The sequence below is a fragment of the Muscardinus avellanarius genome (assembly GCF_963383645.1).
Source record: "Muscardinus avellanarius genome assembly, chromosome: 9".
Lineage (NCBI taxonomy): Eukaryota > Metazoa > Chordata > Mammalia > Rodentia > Gliridae > Muscardinus > Muscardinus avellanarius.
In genome coordinates this window covers 111,866,804-111,892,093 of record NC_137795.1, presented here as the reverse complement: position 1 = coordinate 111,892,093, position 25,290 = coordinate 111,866,804, and the positions used below count along the sequence as shown (strand labels likewise).

The following is a 25,290-nucleotide window of genomic DNA, read 5'->3' as shown; positions in this document are numbered from 1 at the left end:
CAATGACATTCTGGAACATTCTCTGGCTATTCTTGCAGACTCTCATATATACCCTGAGTCCATTCTCTCCACAACTGGCTTTCTTCTCCTTTCCTTTATAAATGTGTCAGGAATTACAATGTTCTCAACAAGTTAACACCCTCACTTTGGTATAAATACTATATGCCCCATTTGTCCTTGAACTTCACCACACTCTGGTGAGGTGGGAAGGGCAGGTGTTGCTGAGCCTGGTATACCATTTCCTATTAGTCAGACAATACTTGCAATTCAGTGGCAACTCTGTTATGACCCTTCTGGTGATCTGTGGATGGGCTTCATGCTCCTATTGTACAGAGTCAGCCGAGGCTCAGGGACGTGGGACAATTCATCCAGCTCAGCAGGGAGCTTGGTGTCTGGATTTAATTCCAGGTATAAGGCAGGGCTCACTGTTGGGGTATAATGGAGAACTCCAGAAGTAGGAGACCCAGTGTTTTATTGAGAATCATGGGGCAGGAGCAGGCCTCTAGATTCCTGCTCCATTGCAAACCAGGGAGCTAGACTGCAGTGAAATTTCTGTTGCATTCATGCAGTCTGGCAACTCAGACCAGGGCTTGGCATTCGGAGACTCCACCTGCCTGAGCGGTAGCAGTACTGAGACGGTCTCCCAATGAGGCAGAGACAGACCCAAGCAGCACAGCCGGCGAGATGAGCTTTGGACCATCCTGAAGGAAAGCGCTCCACGAACTCTCTTAGCCCTCCTGTGTGCTCTATGCCGCATGTACTGCACAGATAACCGAGAAAACCCAAAGGACTCGGAAATCTGGGTCCTAAAAAATCACAAGAGACGTAAATAACACGCCTGATAGATCTGTACTCAGAAACAAATGGCCTCGTTCTAAATACGGAAAATCTTATTTATTCCTGCTTGCATCTGCTGCCTCTTTCCTGCCACTAGATATTTTAGCTTGGTGTGGAGAGCAGAATTTAATGGGGGGTTAAAAAAGAAATCAGTGAACATCAAGCCAGAAGGCAAATGGAGCTTTTACCTTAGAGGCCTGAGCCTCCCTCTAATCAGTACCGTGCTATTTGCATATTACACCCTGTGAGCATCTCATTATCATCAGAAGGATCCGCAAATCCCCACAAATCAACTCCCAGGCAGCTAGGGACCTGGCGTCCTGGGGACCTGCCCGGGCTGGCCGCTAGGTGGCAGCGTCCCCGCTGTCTTCCTCCAGTGAGGAGGGGATGGAGTTGGGGTTTAGATTTTTTGTGCTGTTGCCAGGGTGGCTCAGATTTTCACTATCACCACCCTGTGGACGTAAGCTTCCCTGGGTGCTCTGTCGGGTGGCCATAAGTCCCAGGACCACTTTCCTCATAACTGTGTGCGTGTGTGTGTGTGTGTGTGTGTGTGTGTGTGTGTGCGCCCGCATGTGTGTGCATGCGGTGCTTCTCTCTGACATTGGAGAAATACAAGGGAGAATTTCTCCAGGAGCTGCTTTAAGGGCTGGAGGTCCAAAGACTTGGCTGGAGTCCTGTAAGACTGTCACATGTCATTTGCAGAGAACCAAGGGCATGTGTCTGGCTCGTTGCAAATCCACCCGCTGTGCCAGACAACTGGGCCTCACTCCACTAGGGAACAGAGTCTCGGCTACCCTCCTGCCCAAGGACAACGCTGTCCAAAGCAAAGGCGGTACTGACGGTGGCATAGCTTTAGGCCTGTCAAAATACCGTCAAGCTGGAATGCAATTCAGGCTCCTCTCTCCTCTGTCTCTCAGCGCTCCTTCTCTTTCTCTGACAAGGCAGACACTGACGCACACACATCGCTCCTCTCTGTCTCTGTTCTTACATTCTCGAAGTCAGAGGCCACGAGGCTGCGGCGCTGCACTTGTGACCTGCCGGCCACCCGGAAGGCCCCTCCACAAGGCTCTCAAGTCCTCGTCCAGCCTGACAGCCCCCTAGTGATGGTTTCTCCAGACTCGGTTCAGGCTACTAGGAAACAGAAGTAGGTATGAAACCCTTGGCACACCAGCAGTGACTATTTCCTACCAGTCTAGAGATAAACCAGTGAGGCTGAGCAAGGGAGTCGGGGGACGGTGGCCTGCGGAAGGCCATGGCGTCCACCTGCGCCTTGGGGCACTTCAACCACACAGCCCACACTACTCTCCCTCATATTTCCAGCTTTCTTTTCTCTCCATGTGTGCGGCTGTCTGAGCACGGGATGGCTTGCTCCCTGAGCCCTAAAGGAAACCTCTGTTTGGCTGAGAAGGGAAGATTCCTGGTATGCTCAGTACTTTGCAGGAAGAGTGCCCAAGAGTCGGGGTCTGCCTGTGCACCTGGTCTCAGAGGCCGTTCAGGAGCCTGACACTCTTGTAGAGCCTTCTGAACACCACGTCTGGGGAGACCTGCTGCCAGGGACTGATGGAGTCTGCACAGAGCCGGGGGAGGTGTCGGGCCCTCCCTGGGCCACCCGGCAGGTCCTGGTGGGAGGACGATGTCTCGTTCACCGGAGCCACGGGGCAGGGCAGGGCTCTCCCACTGCCGTGACAATGAGGATATGAACTTACACATGTTCTGGTCGTCAACTTTCCCCCAGCTCTATTGTAAGTTTTTGTGTTAAGCAGTGCTTAGGTGAGCCCGCCTCACAAGATCTCAAGTCTGAAACTGCAGAAGAGAAGACAGAAACTGGAAGAGTTTGAGGACTATGTTCTGGCAGTATCTCAAGGGAAGGAAATTTGGAACAGAAATTTTTGAAGAACTTATTTTTGAATGAATGGATGAATGGCAGCCTGGTTTTCTAATTTTTGTTTCTACTGTCTTGAGTCAGAATACATCATCCTGCCAACAGTGTCTAAATGTGTCGCAAATTTGTACCATCTAATTAGGGGGTGGTGGAATGCTATCTTGGTTTATACAGACTTCTCGAAGGCAGGTCCAGGTCTTACATCATCTCTGTTTTCCGATAGAGTACATTGTACGGAATGAACACCCAGATTCCACCTGAGCGATGGACGACAGAGGTTCACAGGACTCGCCGTGGCTTCCTGCCTGGCCACTGACCGCACATCCCTCCGGGAGGGAGCACCCACACCTTCTCCTCCTTCACCTCCCTCCTGCCTCCCTCTCCTCCCTCGTTGATTGGGCCCCGTCCTTCACAGTGGCTAGTCCAAAGCTGGGTGCCTGGCAGAGACTTGAAGTAATATTCCCAAATGAACAAGGGCTGTGGAGCCACTGGCTGCGGAGCGTCCTCCAGCGGTGGCCTTCTGCCACAGGCTCTGGAGGCGGGCCACACGCTGGGGGATAATGTGTCACTCTTCACACACCCCTACAGTGCCCAGTAACAGACGAGGCACCGAGTAGAGAAGTTTCTGCTCTCAAGTCCAGCAGGGGCCTGGCTGTCCTGCCCTGAGGGTGACACAGAGCCCGAGACTCTGCGGATGTCACCTCCCAGAACCGCACTAGTTTGGCATCTCCTCGGGCAACATCTATTTAAAATCCCAATGCTTCACAGGCTTGGTGCACACACAACTGCTTCTTCTTTCTTTTAATAAACCTAGTGCCAGATGCCTATATTTCTGCATAAAGAACCAGGTGCTAGGTGGAATTTTCCTCCCTTCGGGGAGAGAAGGCCCCCTTCTCTGGGGTAGTTCTAAGTGACCGTTTCCACTGGCCGAAGGGAGCTTCGCCTTGTGCTGAGTGCAGGGTGTCCATGGCGGGAGTAGCTGGCATGCGCAGCACTGCCTCCTCTGTTGGCTCACCTGGGCTGCGGTGCTGGACTCAGGGCACCCAGAGTCATGATCTCATATTTCAAGAGATCAGAGGCCTGTGCGTCCCGCCCAGTACCCAGTGCGGGTCACATTAGGATAACCCAAGGCAGCATGATCTTGCCAAGACAGCTGCCGCCACTGTTGAAATCAGAGTGAAAGTGACCTGCCAGCTGGCTTCCACACAGGCCCCAGGTCAAAGAACAAGTAGCGGTGGCAGGTCTTCATCACTTCATCTGAGTTCAGGGAGTTCTGACATGGGAGACGGGTGTCGTATGGACCTACGGCTTCTCAAGGGCAGCCAGAGACACAGGTGGGCGAAGAAAAATTCATAGAAGAACAAAAGAGGAATTGGAGAGGAAGAGAGGGAAAAAGAGAGAGGGAGATGGAAAAGGGAGAAAGGGGTGGAGGAGGGGAGAGAGGGAGGGAGGGAGAGAGAGAAAGGAAGGAGGCTGATTTCTTTATAGCAGGTAGTTTCTAGGGACAGGGAGGGCAGGGAAAGGGATAGGAAGGCCGAAGACGTCCCACACCTGACCCTCCACCACTAACCGCCACCAAGGCGCACCACTCCAGCACGTCTACCCAGTAGAACTGAGGCTCAGGAACTGTCTCTCTACAAAGTCATTTGGGAGCCCTACACCTCCAGCCCTATTTTTTATTCTTTATTTTGAAACAACGTCTCACTGAGTCGCGAGGGGCCTCGCTAAGCAGCTGAGACTGTCCATGACCCTCTTCCATCATCGTGCCGTGCGCTTGGAGCACTGATATTTGGCAGGAAAAGTGTTAGGAGGAGCTTAAAGTTATCTAATCCATCACAGGAGTGTTTCCAGGACATGAAAAAGAAACTGAGGCCCAAGAGACTACGAGACAGGGTTGGTGAGCAGAACTGAGGCTGTGGGACTCGAATGGGGTCCCTGGTGCACCTGTGGTCACGTGGCCAGACTTGTCTTCCATCAGGAATCCACAGCGTGCGTGTCTATGGAACTGCATCACCCGCCCATGAATAGGACACATGGCCTGATGTTCTTATGTGGTTTAAGAAGACAGAAACAGAAGGACTGGGGGTTCCCGAGGGTATCCATCGGGCTCTCCAACCCCAAATCCTTACAATTCATCAAGACTCTATACCAAGGTGAAAATGTGTTTTTCTCGCTCTCACAATCAAGGTATAATTAAAAAGCTGTAATACTATAACCACTGAACATATGTTGTTTATCAAAAGCTCTCGGGATTAGGTAATTAATTGCAAGCAGCATTTCTCAAGACGAAGGAGAATTTTCCTAGTACCTCTGGAGAGCATTAGGACCTCTGATTTGTCTTTTTTCTCACTTTTCCTCAAGTCCTAGCAGACTCTCTTCGTATTGAATTAAAGTAGCCAAAAGACTTTCAAGATACAAGCCTATGCTGAGTTTTCAAAAGAAGATTCGCTGGGGTAGCACCCTGACTGTCCTGGGCACCGTGCTGTTCCTCTGGTGCAACCTGAGAGCTCTCCTGGGGAGCCACACCCGTCAACTTACAGAGGCCACGAGAGAAGGGGCCACACTGCAAGGTCCATGTGGCGTTTATAAAACGCCCCTCAGAACACATCATGAGAGCTAAAACTGCTGCCAGCTCCCTGAAGCCTGAGGTGACCTGCAGGTGTGCGATGCTAAGCTGCAGACCCTCGCTGCTCTGCTCTCTCCCTCATTGTGCTGGCTGACCCAGTGGGGGACAGAGCATTTCACCAGCAGCACCTCCCCGCCATTTGTGAGCTGGGCAGACAGTGCGGCCCCCCCTCGACATGCCCTGCCTCTCCCGCCCTGTGGCAGCATTCCAACCCGCCACCTGCATGCTGGTCCTGACTTTCTAAACCGATCGTTGACCCCGAGACTCCCCAGCATCCAAAAAAGTGATTTTCTGCTTTGGTTACAAGATTAATTTTTAGGTACCGAGGGGGGGCATACTACTTCTGAGCTACACCCCCAGCCCTATTTTTTAATTCTTTATTTTGAAACGGGGTCTCACTGAGTTGCAAAGGGCCTTTTTAGTTGCGAAGGGCCTCGCTAAGTAGCTGAGACTGTTCCTGAACCCCGATCCTCCTGTCTCAGCCTCCCCAATGCTGGGGTTACAGGCGTGCACCACCACGCCCGGGTTGGTCACCAGATTTGAGGTCCACCGTTGGCAAGAATCTCTAACTCATCTTGCACTCTGGCTAGACCAGTGCTCCGTGGCACTTCCTGGCACCCTGTGGGGTCATGTGACATGTTCCCAGGGATTCACTACGAGCAGAAGTACCTCCTCCCATTTCCAGGCCAAACATTTAAAATCCAGCACGCATCCCTCCGGCAAGGCTGCGGGGAGGGTAGCCTGGCGGCCTGGGACTCTGAGCGGCTCTCACAGAGCCTTCCCATTGCAGACTGGGCTGTGTGACCATGAGAAACAGGCTTTGTTGTTTAAAAACAGAGTTGGTGTTTTGTTTGGCTTTTTTAGAGGAGGGGTTTGTTAGCACAGCCAGACCCACCTTATCTTGACCAGTGTGCCTGCCCTCTAGTCTTGCTGTGATAAGGATTTTTCCAGAAGCTCAAGAAAGAGAAGGTTGGGCTGCAAAGCGTCACTGCTCTCAGCCTGAGTGTCATGGAATCTCCCAAACAGATTTTAACACCTCCTCTTACCAAAGCGCCATCCATCAACCAGGGCCCCCGGTTGCTGTCCCAGATGTCAGAGCTTCTGTCTAGGACTCTGAATGCAGAATGCTGCTCCTTCTCACTGTGCACTGCAGGCTCCCCTCCATTCCTCTAGGTAAGCTTTGCAGGCCAGGACTGCTGGAATAATATTTCAAGACTGACTGGGATAGCTCTCTGTCATAGCTAGACATAAAATGTCCCATAGAGAGCTCATCTATTAATAATCAGGGTGATGTAGAGAAATCATGAGAGTTGTAATCCAGCAGTAGATAAATCCATTTATGAATTTACCTGGGTGGTCATTGATGGATATGGTGTGGTTGCGGGAGGTGGGCCTCTAGGGGTGTGGCCTTGGAGATTATATACGGTTCCTCTTCCCCTGGCTCTCTTTCTCTGCTTCCTGCCTCCATGATTTGAGGAGCACAGCCCACCTGCTCTCCCTGTCTCTGCTTCCTGCCTCCATGATTTGAGGAGCACAGCCCACCTTCTCTCCCTGTCTCTGCTTCCTGCCTCTATGATTTGAGGAGCACAGCCCACCTGCTCTCCCTGTCTCTGCTTCCTGCCTCCATGATATGAGGAGCACAGCCCACCTGCTCTCCCTGTCTCTGCTTCCAGCCTCCATGATATGAGGAGCACAGCCCACCTGCTCTCCCTGTCTCTGCTTCCTGCCTCCATGATATGAGGAGCACAGCCCACCTGCTCTCCCTGTCTCTGCTTCCTGCCACATGATCTGAGATCCGCGGTCCCTGGCCTCACATGAACCAAACCCAAACTGTAAGAAAATAAATCCTATTTCCTCTAAGTTATGTGGTCAGTCTTTAGATTATAATTGCATGCTGACCGGAACACTTGCCCACCCCTACAATGGAACTGTTTATTTATTTTGTAGTTTAAATGGTCATTATTGGCTGGAGCATTCCCAGGGCACAGACGTAGCACACCGTAACATTAATTAAACAGCAAAACAACTGGGCACCATAGTGATGTGTATAGGAAACAAGGAGCCAGGAAGAGTAAGGTGTCCAGCAAGGAAGTCCCTGTGCACTTCCCTGGGGCAACAAGGCCAGCGAGCACGCCATCATGTGTCTGCTTCTCTTAGTTTGTCTGGGGATGCTGTACTGAGAGGGGTAGACTCAGATCTTTTGGGGAAGAAGGGCCTCCACTCCTCCATGGAAGCAACTGTGCTGGCGACCAGGGCACCTGAGGCGCTGCCACACCTGAGACTCAGCCGCCGCCGGCAGCAGTGCCCTGAAGCAGACCTTCCCTGAACCTTCTGCAGGTGTGTGCATCTTGCCATGCAAGTCATAGAATAGCAAGTCCCTAGGTCTCTGACACGGGATGCCTGCGCTCTCACAGAGCTCACAGACTTTCCTGGTAACTGAGGAAGGTTCTGGATTCTTACCTTTTAGAAACTGAGAGTGAGAAAAGGTATGGGACTTACTCACGGTCACCCAGCGCCAAGTGCCAAACAGGACCGAAGGCCAGGCTTGCCGAGCTGCACATCCATACCCTGAGAATCATCTGCCATGGAATGAGAGGGCTCGAGGCTGCTTCTGCCCAGGGACACATCAGGAGGACAGGCCCACATAACATGGGTATTGATCTAAGACTAACACGCAAGCTTACTTGAGTACTGATCACGCCCAAAAAACACAGGTGACTTGGTCACAGTGGGCACATGGGTAGGACCATGGGATTGGCTCTACAGGATGTGTGACCATACAAAGGTCACAGTGCATTGTCCAGCCCATGTCCCCACAGCTGTGGACAGGATACAAGCAGAACACTGGTCCAAAGCTAGCTCATCCCTGTAGCTCCTGGCATGGAAGGAGCCCACACCGCATGCCAAATAGCGCTGCTCCTGTCCTTCATTCCAGGGTGTGCCACGGACTGCGAGGTGTCTAGAGCCTGATGGCTGTAACTCTACTGCCCTGGCTCCCCTGGGAGGATGCTACTGTTCCCCAAGTCACTCGTCATCCTTTATCCTGGGGCTTAAAAGGGGAAACCAATATTTAAGATAAAGTTGACAGTTACTTTTGCCTTTAAACCATCAAGAGTGTTTCTGCAGAGGAAGGTTGGCAGAAAAGAGAATTCAGATGCAGTGAGGAGGAAATCAGTGTGGTGTCCATGAGGAGGGGTCTGGGACATGCGACCCATTTAAAAGCATTTCCCCATCATCTACTTGGTGCTACGGGAAGTACAAAATATTGCTCTTGCCTTTAAATAACTGGGATCATCTGGAGAGGCAAGACTTGAAATAACTGGTTATCATCAGCAGCAATCTTGATTCAGATAACAGGAGCTGGAGAAAGTTATACACTTTGGCGCTAGATGCCAGCAACCCATCTGTGAATGTGATAATTGGAGTGATCGCAGCTGAAAACTATGGCTCTCGAGCTGAATCCCACCTGTTGCCTCTTTTTGTCTGACCTGAGAGCTGAGAATTGGTTTTGTGCTTTTCATGGCTGATAAAAAAGGAAAAAGAATACTTAATGACACAGTAGAATGACACGAAGCTAAAATTTCGTTACTTGTAAATCAAGTTTTAGCCAAGCGTGACGGTGCGTGCTTATAATGCCGATACTTGGGAGACGGAGAGAGGAAGAGCACAGGTTCGCGGCCAGCCTCAGCAGCTCAGCGAGCCCTCCACAGCTTAGTGAGACCCTGTTTCAAAATTTAAAAAAATAAAATATGGCTGGGGTGTAGCTCAGAGGTAAAATGCTCCTGAGTTCAATCCCCAGTATAAAATATACACACATATGCACACACACACACACACACACACACACAGATGAATAGTTTTATTGGGACACAGGCATGCCCACAGGCATTCTTTTCTTGTGGTTATAGCTGACTTTTCACTGTTTTAACAGGAATGGCCCCAAAGACATATGGCTGCACAGACCAAAGCACTTATTACCTGGCCCTTCACAGACGGTTTGCTGAGCCTCGGCCTAAAGGATGGCTAAGGTCCCCTCCCGCTCCAGCGCTCAGTCCTGCTGTGAACACGTTATCGGTAACTACATAACTCTTTCAGGAGAACTCAGAAGGAACACCCCAGTGAGGATATATCACCTTGCGCTGTGTAGCAGACGAGAATGGCTGACCTGCGAGCCCAGGAGGAGAGGGCTGGGCAGCAGAATGGCTGGCGTGACTGCAGACCCCTGTATCTTGCCTTGGAAGCTGAGAGCCATGAAGACAGATGGGAGCGTCTGGTTGTGGAGGAAGGTTTGATGACACCCAGGCCAGGAGAGGAGGCAGCCAGCAGGGCTGCATCTGGATCAGTGGCGAGGAGACCCTGGCCGCCAGGGGGGATAGAATGTCCTTATACATTCTACGCATGCTCCTGACACTTTCCTTTCCTGCCTTAGCCCGCCATTTTGCAGAAACCCAAAGCCATCTCTTACTGTATCAGCGAGCACAGGAGGAGCTGCCCGAAGGCTGTCCCTGTCCTTGTTACAGCCCGTGTGTAGAGATGGGTTCTCAGCTTCTCCCCCATCCCCCTACAGGGTAAAATCCCCGTGTTCTCTGTGCCGAGGTCACTAATGTTGATGGAGTTGGAGACTAGGACTGGCAGGAAGGCTCCCTTTCAGTCACATGCAGTTCTGAACACAGTAGGTCGCGGCCCAGGTGGCCGTTTTTCCATTCAGCCACCACTCCCTCCGCTGCACGCACCTCACAGGTCAGAGCTTCGCCGACACCAAAGCCACCGAGATGTTTTCATCCTTACTGTTATTTTCACATCCTCGATTTGACATCATAGATGGAGTGGATATAATTTTTAAAAGCATTTAATTTCCACAAATGGGCAAAAGACACGGGTTTCACTGAGTTGTGGAGACTTTGGGACTCAGAGGAACGCAGCTGTCCCTGTTGGGGCCAGTGACAGACGAGGGGTGATCCAGCCCGGAGCAAGTGGGAGTGAAGCTTGGGGAGAGTTCAATGCCACATCTGTGGCCTCGGACCCGGGCCTGGGACTCAGCCTGCGTTTTCTACAAACTGTTACAGACAACGGCTTAGGAGTGGATTAGAGCCTCCCGTTTCCAAAACTGATACTGAGAGGTCATTGCTTACACACTGATGCTCCTACTTCTTCACAATGCTAGATGGAGAAAGCGGGGCGGACATCTCCCGATTTACCCGTTTTGGACATGACCAGCTAAACTCACGGTGACACTCGGTTTCTTGGTGTCCACCGTTCTAAGGCTCCAGGTCAATGTAGCTTCTGATTAATTCCCAGTGAGACCTTAGGGACCATACACTGCTGTGCTTTTGTTTGAAGATAAGGTAGCAGAGACACTAAGAGGTTAAATATCCATCCAAATTAGCAGAGCTAAGAGAGGAAGGCACGTTTCCTTCTAAGCTCTGACCTCCTTCCTCTAGCTTTCTTCCAGGCTACAGAAGTCTAAGTATCTGTCAGTTTTCTGGGGGTAAATTCCTTGTCTGATGAAACATTTCCCATCATGTAAATTGGAGGTGCAGCCAGCAGCACGCCGCTATATGAGTCCGTGGTTTCAACAGAAACACATGCACTTGGTCATTATTTCGAGTCCCATTGCACGACTGGCTCCATGACTTATTTTAAGATACCACTTTGTTCAGCAGGCTGTGTGATGGGTGTGTAAATTATTTTAAGATACCACTTTGATCAGCTGCTCTGTGGGTGTGGCTCGGTGGCAACTGAGGGATCCCATCCAGGCTTGCTAGAGACAGCCAGCTGGCGAGGACTAGCCAGGAACCTCCACTCCAGAGGGAACATGTCAACTATCATATTCTAAAAGTATGTCAGGGCAATTTTTTTGCTTGTTTGTTTATTTTGGTGCTGGGATTGAACCCAGGGCCTTTTTACCTCTGAGCTATACCCTCAGCCCTTTAAAAAAAATTTTGTATTTTGAAACAGGGTCTTGATAAGTTGTTGAAGCTTTTACTAAGTTAAGGCTGGCCTCCAACCTGAGAGCTTCCTGTTTCAGCCTCCCAAGGACCAGGATTACAGGTGTGAATCAGTGCACCTGGCTGTCAGGATGTTTTCAAAAGAGCATAGAGGCATTAGAAATGCCTTCTCCCTAGTAATAGATGAAGTACCACACATTCTCTAACTGTCTTTAATATTCCAGGGCCTGATATTACTAGGAGACAGACACAGTCAATGATGGTCAAGTCAGCTTTGGTCTGTTGACAACATGCAAATGGGTATTTGGTATATAGGATGCCAATGTGCAACATAGCTCATCAAGTGCACAAAAACCTTTACTGTACCATAACTTTAAATTAAAGCCAACATGCGAGTCTCACACAAAGCACGACTTAACAGTGCTGTCTTGCCTTCCTGGACTGGGAAAGCTCGCATGAGCTGGATGGACAAGAATGAGCCAGGCCCCCTTTCCATTCAGGATCTATTTTCTGTGGAAGGGAGACACACTGAGATCACTGCCCGGGGCCCCCTTCTGCTTTCGTTGTTACAAAAGCCATCCTTCCCTCAGCTCCCTGCTTCCTTGAATACTCAAAATGATAAGGCCTGGCATGGCACCAAAGAAAAAATTGTCATTAAGTGACTCAAATTTCTCTGCTATGACTTGTCTTTGGAATGGGGAGACTATGAAGTCATTGCTGCTGACTCCTTAAAAGATGCTTTAAGTGAGGCAGGCATGGGGACGCACACTTGTAATCCCCGCGCTTGGGAGGCTGAGACAGGAGGAGCGCACAGGTTCGAAGCCAGCCTCAGCTACTTAGTGAGGCTCTCAGCAACTTAGTGAGACCCCGTTTCCAAATAAAATAGAAAATAGGTCTGAGAGCTTAGCCCGGAGGTAGAAAAAGCCTCTGGGTTCCACCCCCAGCACCACACACACACACACACACAAAGATGCTTTAAGGAACAGTGTAAGAATTGCACTCTCCGCACTGGTGTGCAGCCTCTGGACAGGTTTTAGCAGCAGCAGGTCCACAGTGAAGAGGACAGAGCATGCCGCTGGGCCGGGCGCCCGTTGGGCAGCCCTGAGTGAGCCTGGCCAGCTCCGCCTTCACCGCGGGCCCAGCCGAGCTATGAGCAAAGCATCTAGAACATGCTGCGCCCGCACAGCGCCGACCTGTCTCGGGAAGGGGCTTCTTTGGTCAGATGAGCCTCATCCCTGCTTCCTCACGCCTGTCCTTGGGAGCCTGGGCCTCTTTAGGGCCCTCGGGAGGGTGGGCACAGGACAGAGGCCCCAGGGGGCCTGGGGTTGCCGGCTGTGGCCCCTGGAGGACAGGACACTCTGAGGCAAGGTCACAGGAAGTGTGCCAGGAAGACACGGGGTGCTGAGGAGCCCGGAAGGGATGTGACAGGCGACTCCTGTGGCAAAGCCTTCCTCTGCCACTTTTTTTTTTCTGTTGTATTGGAGATGAAACCCAGGGACACTGTACCTCTGAGCTATACCCCCAGCCTTATGTTTTAGTCTTTTTTTTTTTTTGAAACAGTCTCACTGAGTTGTGAAGGGCCTCCCTGAGTAGCTGAGACTGTCTGCGAACCGTGATCCTCTGGTCTCAGCCTCCTGAATTCTGGGATTACAAGTGTGTCTTGATCAGGTTCCCCCTGAAAGGATGGGTCCTCAGCTCAAGCAGGGCAGCTGAAAGGAGAAGGGGGAAGCTAACCAAGCCCTGAACAGAACGCTCTTCTTGCCACGTCCACTGGGCGAGGCAGGCTTGCCAAGCAGGAGCTCCCGGCCCGAGTCCATCTTCCAAGCACCTGTAAGTTCTGGACTAGTTGAGGTGAAACTTCAGCCCTGAAATGTCCTCCACGTCACACTAGAGCTTAAGCCAATTAAACAACACCCTCAGGCTACGTTCTCAACTCCCCCGTCCCGCCAGCCAGACCCTCCCCGCTGTGCTCTATGAACGGCCTCTCCAGCTCTGTGTCCCCAGCTCCTCTGCAGCCCCTCACAGGAGTCGAGGGGAGGACGTCCATGTCCTGGGGGAGAGCTGCTTTCAAACGAGCTGACCTGTCCAACCTTCCCGGGAGTGGGCTCATGCATGCAAGTATCCCCTGGAGGACTCAGTATCTACCTGGAACATTTAATAACTTAAGGACTTGTTATTAGACAATTATGGGCCCCAAACTGTGCCATATCACATCTCCTGTGTATGATTCCAAGGACTAAAATAAGCTAATAATACTGTACACAAAGAGCAGAAAGTGGAATATACCACCCACTCTGCAACATGGTAAGAAGAAGAGCTGGTCATAAAAGTGTGCAGAATTATGACCCCTTGGTGTATGCCCACGTCCCAGGCACCTTGTGACGTTACTAAGCCTTGCATGAAAGTTCAAATTCTTCTCAGAACACTCCTTTGATATCCTCAAAATGTTCTAGGAACATCTTAATTCTAGCTTATGGATCTCCAGCTTTAGTAAAATGTAAAAGACTTGTAAGGCACCATTGATCTGTCTTTAATTCTTCTACTGAAATAAAACTTCTATATGCTGACATGAAGTTGCCCAGTAGAATGTAGATAAGCAGTGAGCTCAGTGCAGAGAGAGCCCATGGCCCTGGAGAATCCACGAGACAGCAGCTCGGAGCTCACAGCCGGCCCTGAGCTGGCGACCTGCATGCGGTGACGCCCCGTCAGCTGCAGGGGGGTCTCTCACACCCACTGTGGGCCAGAGCCCGTGGGGCGCAGACTCCCAGCAGCTCCCATGCTTTCTACCTCCTTCCTCGCTCTGTCTCCGATATGTTGCCCCATTCAGTAAGTCTGGGATTGTTTCAGAGAAACAAAGCGAATCAACATGGCCCTTTTGGGCTCACAAGCTCCTTCCAACATTTACAAGGCTCGACTTCCTCAAACAGACATGTCCAGGTGAGCCAGGCGCTCTGCAAATGCTTGTGGCACACATTCATTCCCACCCGCCACCACCCTTTACACAGAGGACGGGAAATGAAAGAGTTAAGTCTCTGATGAGTAGAAGCGATCTTCAAAGTTTCCCTTCCCTTTATTCCAAGAGGACTCAAGATCCCCCTGGGCTCCCAGGCCCCGACGCAGGAATTCTAAGCATCACATAAGACCTTCCAGGTAACAACACTAAGTAGATTAAACTGCCACATCACTGAGATTGATTTAGAATATTTGGGGCTCTGTTATCATATCTACACATTTTCTCATAAATGCCTTCAAGAGAAAAGTTCCTTCCCATGGATTTGCTCAGGCAGAAGCTTAACTTGAATGGCAAAGGAATGACTTTTTTTTAATTTTATTAAGAAGATGCTGAGAGAGATGTTTTGAACCTCCTGGTTATAGATTTTTTAAGGCGATTAGTCACAGAATGAGCCGAGGCTCTTGTAGCCAGGACACAGGGCCCTTTCTCTGTCAGCGCCTCGGCTGCTGGACTCGCACCGCACGCTCTCAGGGCCCGAGCCCACAGCACAGTGGCCACCTGGGAAATGCTGCCTGACACTTGCACCTCTTTTTTCTTTTTCTTTAACACTTTTCCTCCTTTACAATGAAAAGAAGATAAAAATATAGTTACAGCACTAGTAATATCCACATTCATTGTTACCATAACCATTATTTTTTATCATTAGAAGAAACAAGAGCAGTGCCCCCAGTGTGCTGAATATTTGCCGTCCTGTTCCATTCACAATCTCATCTAGTCCTTGGAAAGCACCACGTGTCCAAAGCATTCTTCCCTCTTACAGACGAGCACGCAGAGTTCCTGGAGTGGAAGGCCCTGCCGTGGTCATGGGACTGGGCCGGGTCCCCCATCCAGGTACCAGTGACCCTACATCCTTGTTTGTAACCACTCAGAACTCCTATCTGCAACCCCTGGCTTCCGCTCCCCATCCAGACACTGCACCCATCTCACATGACAGGCAAGAGTCTTTAAAATATCAGACACCAAGGAACAGGACCTGGTTTCTAGTTCTTTCTCAGGAATTTGGAGTCCCCACACTCAATCATGTACTTCCTACATGGGGTGGCCCAACTTGCAGGCCAGCCCGTGTGCAGGGCAGTGTACCCAGCGCAGAGGCACGGTGATCCTGGATTTCTCTGGATGGAGCTGAGGGAGACTTTAGCTGCTGCTCCCAGGGCTTTCTGTAGAGAATGAGTTCAACCACAGTGGACACTGGCCAGTGTCCACTTCACCCATTGACCCTCGGGTGGGACCCAGAGCAAATGTGACAGTAAAACCTCAAAGCTAAATCTCCCAGGACCCCAAGGGCAACTTGGAAGCTGGCATCTTAAGGGTGGCCTGAGACTGGGTCCTGCTAGGATGAACAGATGACCCCTGCAGAGGACAGCTGGTTTGGCTGCCTATGTTCCAGTTTGTCTGCCTGGAAACCAGGACTGTGCTGCTCTCTGGTGCTGGGTGGGGAGTACTGTGTGAAAAGGGGCTCAAGGAAACTTTCCTGGAGACAGAAATGCTCTATGCCCCAATCAGGGGCTGCACAGTATACACACTTATCAAACACAGACCGTCCTAAACAACTGCATTTTTACTGTGTATAAATGATATCTGCACACACAACAAGCCGAGACTTTGGTGATATTCTGAAGGGAAGCAGTGCAACACTGCATTTCTTCTGCTTTATAATTTAGGACACACAAAGCTGCTGCAACACAGGATCCTCGCTCCAAAGACGCACAGCACTGGAAGAAAACGGCAGGCTCGAGGGTGCCAGAGCATCCCGTCCTCCTCGACCCGGCCAGCGCGGCGCAGGCACAGAATCCATGCACATCTGGATGTCTAAAACAGGAACTGCCCCAGACTAGAGCAATGGCATGCCCAGGAAGCACTGCCGAGCCCGTGTGGCCCTGAGTAGACCCCTTCACCTCACCAGGCCCTCTGTGAAGTGCCAGCAATGGTACTTGACTCAGACCACGGCCACCAGGCTGCTCAGCCTCCCAGGTCGAAGCCTGAGTCCCCACGGATGATATCGGGGTGGGCTTTGGGGAGTAATGAGGTCATGGGAGTGATGAGGCATGATGAGGTCATGAATGTGATGAGGTCACAGGTGTGATGAAGTCATGGGTGTGATATAGTCATGGGTATGATGAGGTCACAGGTATGATGAGGTCATAAATGTCTTGGGTGTGATGCATTCACAGGTGTGATGAGGTGACGGGGGTGATGAGGTCATGAATGTGATGAGGTCTTGGGCATGATGAGTTCACAGGTGTGATGAGGTCACAGATGTGATGAGGTAATGGGTATGATGGGGTCACAGGTGTGATGAGGTCATGGGTGTGATGAGGTCATGGGTGTGATGTGGTCACAGGTGTGATGAGGTCACAGGTGTGATGAGCTCATGAATGTGATGAGGTCTTGGGCATGATGAGTTCACAGGTGTGAGGAGGTCACAGATGTGATGAGGTAATGGGTGTGATCGGGTCACAGGTGTCATGAGGTCATGGGTGTGATGAGGTCATCGGTGTGATGCGTTCACAGGTGTGATGTGTTCACAGGTGTGATGAGGTCCTGGACATGCAGCTCCTGCAATGGAAGCAGCACCCCTATAAGAGCAGGCAGAGCCCAGAGCACTCTGCTGTACACCACAGCAAGAAGACAGCAGTGTGTGTAAGAAGATGAACCCTCACTAGACATGGATCTGGAGGCACCTCAGTGGGACACCCCAGACTCCAGAACCCTGAGAAAAAAGATTTTGGTTGCTTATGCTTGCTTCCTGGTCTGTGGCATCTGGTTTCAGCACCCCAGTGGACTGCAGCAGGGTTAAACCAGGTAGTGGATGATAAAGTGCTTGGAACAGAGTCTGGCGCCGCAGGGCGATCAATCCCTTTGTTATTGTTAGGAAGAAGGGCCTCCTTAGCCAGGAGATGGATTAGAAGAGTCTAAGAAGAGCTTCTCGCTCAGATGTTTAATGATTTAATAATAGATACAGCAGGAGTCTCCTGGCGCCAAGCAAAAGCATCCATAGAAAAGGTCCAGCAAGGTAGGTGCATATGGGGTGGCAGGGCACTGGTTTCTTGGGAAAGATTTATTTTTTTCTCAACTCTCCTTCCCCCAGATGAGACAAAGCTCTTATACACACATCTGCATTCCCTCAGTGTCCTCAGGTCATTCCAGCAATTTCCCACTAACACGCCTCCTGCCCTTCAGGGAAAAGATGGAGGGCTCACACACACACACACACACACACACACACACACACACACACACACACACACACATGGCTGTATATGAGTATCCCACAGAAGTCCCACACTCCCTGAATCCCTGGCAGAATCTTCTCAACTTAGTAGGACTGCGTAAAACTGGAGTTTAATTTGTAGATATAGTCAAAGAAAGGACAAGCTGCAGACCCTCTCTAGCCTCAGCCTCAGCCTCAGCAGCAGCGGAAATGGCACCCTTACGGTCCCTGCATGTCTTACCTTCATACAGCCAGTCACTGAGCCCGTTGTAGATCACACCCTCCTTCCCAGTGGAGACCACGCGGATGGCCTGCTTCCCAACATGCGCGCAGTAGTAGATGTTGTTCTCAAAGATAAATATCTAGTCGGGGAAGAGGAGAAGAAAAACAGCGTTACCTAAGAGGCTGGACAAAGAGGGTGTTCTTCAACCGGACATCGGCTTTCATTCTCCTCTTGTATTTATTGGATAGAACAAAGCTGGTTCAGAGTCCTGGGAGATTCGCACACCTGCAACGTAATCTATGTTGAAGGGTTAACCAGAGACAGACTCCATGGACTTCACCAGCGTTCCCACTGGTTAGCCACTTGAAACCCAAATTGTCATGTCTGGACAATTTGTGGTCTGACTGTCCATCAGGCATCAGATTTGGGGGAACATTTTGGTGATTGCATTTTCCCCCAGCAATTAGGGTAGGTGGGCTGGGGATTGATAATTTCACTATATACATATTTCATATATCTACACAGAGCAGTATCTGAATTGTTGCCTTCATCAAGCCCGCCTTCCCCCACCTCCCCTAAACCCTCTCCATCAGCATTAGGGGAGAGAGGAGAGTGGAATCCAGGAAGAAACACACCAAGTATTGCATGCGTATACGTTCATATAGTTCTGAACCTCATTATAATGTATAATAGCAAAGCACAGATAAGAGTATATTATAAATAAAATTAACTGAGTCCTGGAATAAGCTATATTAGAGAATAAATGTCAAAAGCAAAAGGAGTCGTGGCATCAAGATGTGGTTATCATGCAAAGGAAAACTGGTTAAAACCGAGAAGTGATGCAAGGGCTACATTCCATGGGGAGGAAAGGCATCTCATAAACATTCTAAGAAGCTGTGACTGTAAAATAAAAATGGTGGGCTGGAAACCTGCCAATCGGGGTCTCATCACTCAGCATTCACTATAAATCACACCGTGAGCACCTATGTGTGTCATGACCAAGGGTGTGAAATGCGGTGCTATCTGCCATGTGGTAGAGAGGCCACACTTGACACAGGCCATGCCTGGCGTGGTGCATGTAGGGCTCCGACGGAACTCTTGGCCTCTGCTAACGAGCCTGCAAGGTCTTCCTTGGAAGGTATTTGAAGAAAGGTTCTTTCTGATCATTTCCACCATATTTATGTACAGTTCAGGGCATGAACACATCCTCTTGCTGTGCGGCCATGGCCACCCTCTATTTCTATGACGCTGTCAGCTTCCCTAACCAAAGCTCTGTCTCCATCGACCAGCTCCCCTGCCCAGCCCCTCGCACTCCCTGTCCTGCTTCCTGTGTCTATGAATTTGCTTCTCCGTGGAATCGCACAGTGTATGGCCTTTCATGACTGGCTCATTCCACTGAGCTTAACGTCATCCAGGCTTATCTGGTTGCACCCTGGGGGGCATTCCAGCAACTGTGTGAAAGCACACCTTGCACAGGAACCTCCTGTAGTCACCTGAGAGCACTGATGGATGATGGAGTGCGGGAAGGAAGGCCAGGGAAACCCATGGCCAGGGCTGTGAAATGAGGTCCTGGGCTATTCTCTTGGGCAACTGGGTGATGGAGATTCGGTGGCAGGACTGAGGGACGGTGTAAGATATATTAATTGGACCCTGGGCATATGCTGCCTCCGAGAAGGGGCAGGGGATGGTCCAGGCTGGAGGTTCTTGGAGTTTAATCAATAGATGGGCTGAGGAGCTTCTAAAATTCTCAGTGCCCAGGCTACCAGCCCAACCCGATGTCAGAGCCTCTAGGGTGATCCCAGTATGCAGTCAAAGTCAAGAACTGGTACCCGGGCACTGTCTCTGCCTTCGGAAGCTCTTATGCTGTAAACGAGCCACTGGCCACTTCTGCCCGGCGATTCCACACCTGGATACTCTGCCCACATCCCTGAAGTCGCCTCATGGTACGTTACTACTCATACTATGCAAATATCCATTGTCTACAGAAACTGAGTTACGTGGAGGAGTGAGGGTCAGACCAGTTGAGTCTTAAAAAATGAGATTCTAAAGAAATATTGTCAAGTGTCATTTAGGAGACAACTGAGAGAAGGTATTTTTGCACAATACAGAAAATGGCATAAATATTGAATGTTTTACTTTTTACTTTTTAATCATTTTTTGTGGTGCTGGGGATGAAACCCAGGGGGTATTCTACCTACGAGTTATACCCCCAGCCTTCCTTTTCTTTCTTTTCTTTCTTTCTTTTTCCTCTCTCTCTCTCTCTCTCTCTCTCTCTCTCTCTCTCTCTCTCTCTCTTTGCAGTACTGGGGATGGAACCCAGAGGCATTCTACCTCTGGGCTATGCCCCCAGCCATATTTTTTTTTAATAATTTACTGGGAAACAGGGTCTCACTAAGTAGCTGAGGCTGGCTCCGAACCTGTGCAATTCTCCTGTCTCAGCCTCCCAAGAGCTGGGATTACAAGTGTGCGCCACCACGCCCGGCTTATTCTTTATTTTGAAACAAGGTCTCATTGAGTTGCAAAGGGCCTCACTAAGTAGCTGAGGCTGGCTGGCAACCCGGATCCTCCTGTCTCAGCCTCTAAAATGCTGAATGTTATTTTGAAAATACAAAACAGGCAGCTCCCAGCCATGCTCATGGAAGGATGGTTCTGAGAGCCCTGTCAATTATTAGTTTTCTACTCAGACTTCTTGGCTTTTAAAGTGTGCACTTCAACCAGAAATGAGTTGGAAAACTTCCAGAAACAAGCATACATCCTAATTGAATTTCAGCAGCTGTTCTCACGAGTTTGCCTAAGGGCAAAACACATTCCTAGATTTTAGCTCCTTTTATGTGTTTTAAGCTTGCAATTGGATTTTTGAATCACATCAGGCTACAGCCAATTAATATTTTGAGTGAGTAAATTTTGCAAAAGATGGATATTAAACCCTTCTTTACCTTGGTTCTATTTTTAATGGGAGGGAAATGAGAACCAGCTACAAAGAAGCGGGCTTTGCTTTGAAGGTGTCTCGCATGTTTCGTTCGGTACTCAGGTTTGGGATCTGAGTAAAAATGGCACACAACACCAAGCTCCTCATGGCTTTGCAAGGCTGGATGCTGGGGGGCAGGAAGCACTGGGGGCGGAACCTGGGCACACACTGGGGTGCGTGCTGGATTTTCACCTTTCCTCTACTACATGGATCCTCTGTGCCCAGGCGGCAGAGAGCTCTGGCTCTTGGGTTTCTGAGTATCTGGATCCTGCAAGGACTGGGCACTTTCCCAGGTGAGGCCGCTGACGTCTGGGTGTGTCTGTACACCATCTCAGTCCATCAGCCCGGCTGCCTCGACTTCCTTACAGCTCCGGCGGGCTGTGCCATTTATGTTCTGTGTAGCCCATAGATCCTGGTCCACATGGGTCTTTATTAAAGCACCATTTTCCCTGTGTCATCTGTTCTTGAAAACTGAATAACTTTGTTGGTTCAGAATAAAGCTTAACTTCCGTCTGGAACTCGAGACCGGTGCTGGTCAAGGCACCTGTATGGCCAGTTCCTTCACTTCTGCGGAAGTGACGCACAGAATGGGAAGGCCAGGGCAGCCCAGCACGCAGGAGTTCACACTCACAGTGGGAATCCGACTCCACATCGCACAGGGTGCTCCAGGCCATGAGGGCATGGCAGGCAGCCCACCTCCCTGGGTCTGCCCGGAGCCCCAGAGGGTGACCAGCAGAGAAGTGCCAGCATATGCCCTGGCCTGTGCTCCCCAGAGCCTGCCGTGAGCGGACTTGTCCCTTGTGGATGGGCATGCAGTGACCTCTAGGGACACCGTAGGTACGGCCCAGGTCCCTGGCAGTGGTACCGGCAGTCGTCTATATTAGTTGTTCTCTGTTTTTATGAAAATTCACTTTTAATTTTTGATTGACCTACAATAATTGTACATATTCATGGTCTACAGCATGCTAGCTCAAATTACATGTATACAGTGTGTATCGATCAAATCCAGGTGCTTAGCATTTCCACCTCCTCCAACATCGATCATTTCCTCATGTTGGAAGCCTACAAATGCCTCTCTGCTTTATAAAATACATAATAAGTTGTGAAGTGTGCTCACCCTGCCGTGTTGACAAGCATTAGAACACACTGCACACATGGCCTGATCAGACACAGGGACGTTTGGTTATGCATGCCTGGTACCTCCAATTTCTCCGATGGGCTCTTATGTCTTCTCAATTGACTAAATTTCAAGTTTATGAGAGCAGGGGCCCTGCGTCATGTTGATCCCGTGCGCTAGCCTTTGCCCTCCACCTCTGTGGCCACATTACTTTGGGTCTAATAAGACACACATTAACTTTTTTTTCAGTACTGGGGATGGAACCCAGGGGCATTCTACCTCTGAGCTACAGCCCAGCCCTATTTTTTATTCTTTATTTTGAAACAGATGCAGCCGGCAACAGGAGATTTGAACCCAGAGCTAGCCCAGAGACACAGCCATCCGTTCCAGCTCCACAGAAGAAAGCTGCACGTACATGCTAGGCAGCAAAAGAGCCCGGAAACCCAGCACTTCCTGGGCAAAGGATGGGCGGAGGGCGAGGGCCATGAGCACCTTTTCATCAGGTGATGAGAAAGTGCGATCTCCCGTGGTTTCACTCCATATCAACACCCACACGCATATCTGACAGGCCGCCAGCACCATTTGAGGGCTGTCACTCTCCAAAACTGTCTTATACTCCAAGTACTTAAAAACCTGTCATAATCCCATTTCGTCCACATACGTTAGCTGCTCCGAGGGCGAGGCTCGAAGCTGGACACCTGCTTCATTCATTCTTTTTGTCTGAAACTACTGAAATTAACATACGCTTCAATGTATATCAGCTGAGCAGATACTCTTTTTTTAAAAGCATTGCTCCTCCTCTGAACCTTTAGGATGGAAGCTGGAGAGGCTGTGCTTGGGATTCGAAGTCACCCACCTCACATTTCTTCTTGCCAGGCTCGCCTCTGGATCAGCCAAAGTGAGCCCCACCCACTTCTACCTGGGCGAGCCCCTCGTCTCCACACACCCAGCCAGACGGTACCTTGCTGCTCAACCAGGAGGGCAGGAGTCTCTCTCCTCCTTGTGCTGTGCTCGCCCTGGCTGCAGCTCTCTGCGCACCTGCACTCCCCCACCCATTCGTCTTTGCTGCCAGACTGAGCTTCCTCTTCTCCAGCCCTGTGCCTCACCTGTCCTGTTCTCTGCATCCACGGGGCAGGGCTCATGTCTCCTCATCCTTCCTCTCCACCTCTGCAGCCTTAATAGGATGACACACATGGTCCTGCTAACTCCTTTAACAAGGATGTATATTAGTTTTTAAATGTAACTAGTTGGTAGAAGTCTGTTGCCTAAAAACAGTTTGTATCTTGATTGCCAGGATCATTTCTTTCCTCCTTTCCAAGCATCTTAAAGGTTCCTACTGTCCTCTTAATAGAAGGCTGGGAACAGCACAGGCTTTAAGACATCTCTGCAAACCTCTCCCCAAACCAAACCTAGAGCCCATGAGATACAAACCAAATAGACAGGAAAAAGGGGATACAATATCCATGCTGTTCTTACAAAACACATCCCATTGTCATTAGTCTGATATTTTAATGAACACTTTAGCCTAATTATGCTTCACATATTCATGGTTGCCATAAATTCTGTGAAAGTTCAATTAACTAGAATTTTTTTGGAGGAATTGGAACTTTCATTAAATTTTCTTGGCAAATTTTCTAATTAGGGATGATCTCTTCAGTTTCAGTTCTTATCAGGGAAATGTTTCCATAGCTTTTTTTTTCTTTCTTGACTTATTAAATAGAATAAGGCATACAATATATTCTTAAAGATCATCAATATAAAAATATTTTTATTGCCCATAAACGTTCATGTAGGTGTTGGAAAAGATATTGGATTAAGTCTATATTTATTTCCAGAAGCTGTTTTCCTTGATATTGTGTGTGATATCATCTTCTCTTCATGAAGCAAGATATAGAAAAACTCCTAATGTTTAGCATGCCAGTTAGCTGAGTTTAACTAACAGGCTTTATCAAAAATTTTCTGGAAATCTGAAATTCTAATTCAATTTTTGGCTAACTGAGTAGAAATGTGTGTGTGTGTGTGTGTGTGTGTGTGTGTGAGAGAGAGAGAGAGAGAGAGAGAGAGAGAGAGAGAGAGAGAGAGAGAGAGAGAGGGAGAGGCAGGCTAATCTATATTCTTATAATTCTAACACTGATTCGCAGTAGCTTACAATAAGAGCACAAGCTGCAGGTTCCCAGGTCATTATGTTAAAGCTCAGAGAGACGCACACAGCTAAAGAGGGAGCTAATTACATCAGCAACCAGGGACGAGATAATTACTGTAATTGGGTGCAATTTAGCTTTTAGTTCTGGAAAACCAAGGCCAAAAGGGAAACATGTCAAATAGCTTAGTGTTTGACAAAAAGACAGCATGGGATGGTGACAAAGAGAAACCCTGCCCTTGAAGGAGAACCCGGATTGCAGACTGAAACTACTGGTGGTCAAGCTTTGGGCCAGCTATGCGGCCTGTTCAATCCAATTTCCTTCACTCTAAAATAGGAATATGGATTGGATCATCTCTCAAAGGTTTCTTCCATCTTTGCTAAATTTCACAATTCTTTACATACATTTACTGAATGCAGAAAGACTTCCATCAGGAAAAGACAGGCCGCAAATTAATAGTTGTGCTGTTACCTAAGCTCTATTGAAACGCAGAACTATTTCTCATGAAGGGGAAATTAAACATGCATGGTGAACCCAACATGTGTCATCAGGGAAGGAAAGAGTTCTATATGTCAATTATAAACCTCAAATCATCCAAGATCTCTTTGACATAATGAAGTGTGTGTGTGTGTGTGTGTGTGTGTGTGTGTGTGTGTGTGTGTTTTACCAGGGACTGAACCCAGAGGCATTCTGTCACCAATCTTCACCCCCAGGACTTATAAAAATTTGTTTTTTGTTTTGAAACAGGGTCTCACTAGGTTGCTGAGAATTTCAGTAAATTCCTGGGGCTGGCCTTGAACCTGTGATCCTCCTGTCTCAGCCTCCCAAGTACTGGGACTACAGGTGTGCACCAGCATGCCTGGCTTCTCTGAATTCTATAGTGCCTGTCCTAATCCTCAGAACATGTCCAAGTCATAATGATGGTTGGCTAACTCTTCTCTCCGTATCTTCTGCTGCTGCTTCTGAGTCACCCCATTCCCAATCAACCAGTTTCACTGACATTTCTCCAATATATAAAGATGAACAACTCTGTGCGATGCAATATAAAACTTAACTTTTAGGATGAGATGCAGACCTGTCAGATGGTCACGGAGTGGTTCTTACTATCGGTTTAATTAGAAGCAAATTTGATCATGAGCATATTTTGTTCTCCAGGCAAGCTGGGCAATCTTTGTTGGGAGTTATTCTAATCCCACAGGAGACACTATACAGTTGCCGACACTGGAATATTCTAGACACATAACACATGTCATTGGAATACAGAAATCCTGCCTGCGAATCCTGCAGCCTGGTCCATCTGCCTCATAAGGAGACGCTGAAGAGG

General features: G+C 49.4%; 1 protein-coding gene across 5 annotated transcripts in view; it reads right to left on the bottom strand.

Annotated features, from left to right (window-relative positions):
- The window catches only part of DPP6 (dipeptidyl peptidase like 6), a gene marked incomplete at both ends in the record, with an annotated part of 1,069,233 nt that overhangs the window by 121,752 nt on the left and 922,191 nt on the right, over nt 1-25,290 (bottom strand). For all 5 annotated transcript variants that reach the window (XM_080701136.1, XM_080701138.1, XM_080701135.1 and 2 more), the window contains one exon: nt 17,759-17,879. In XM_080701136.1, coding sequence (XP_080557262.1) covers nt 17,759-17,879 — 121 coding nt within the window. The remainder of the gene's footprint in view (nt 1-17,758; nt 17,880-25,290) is intronic.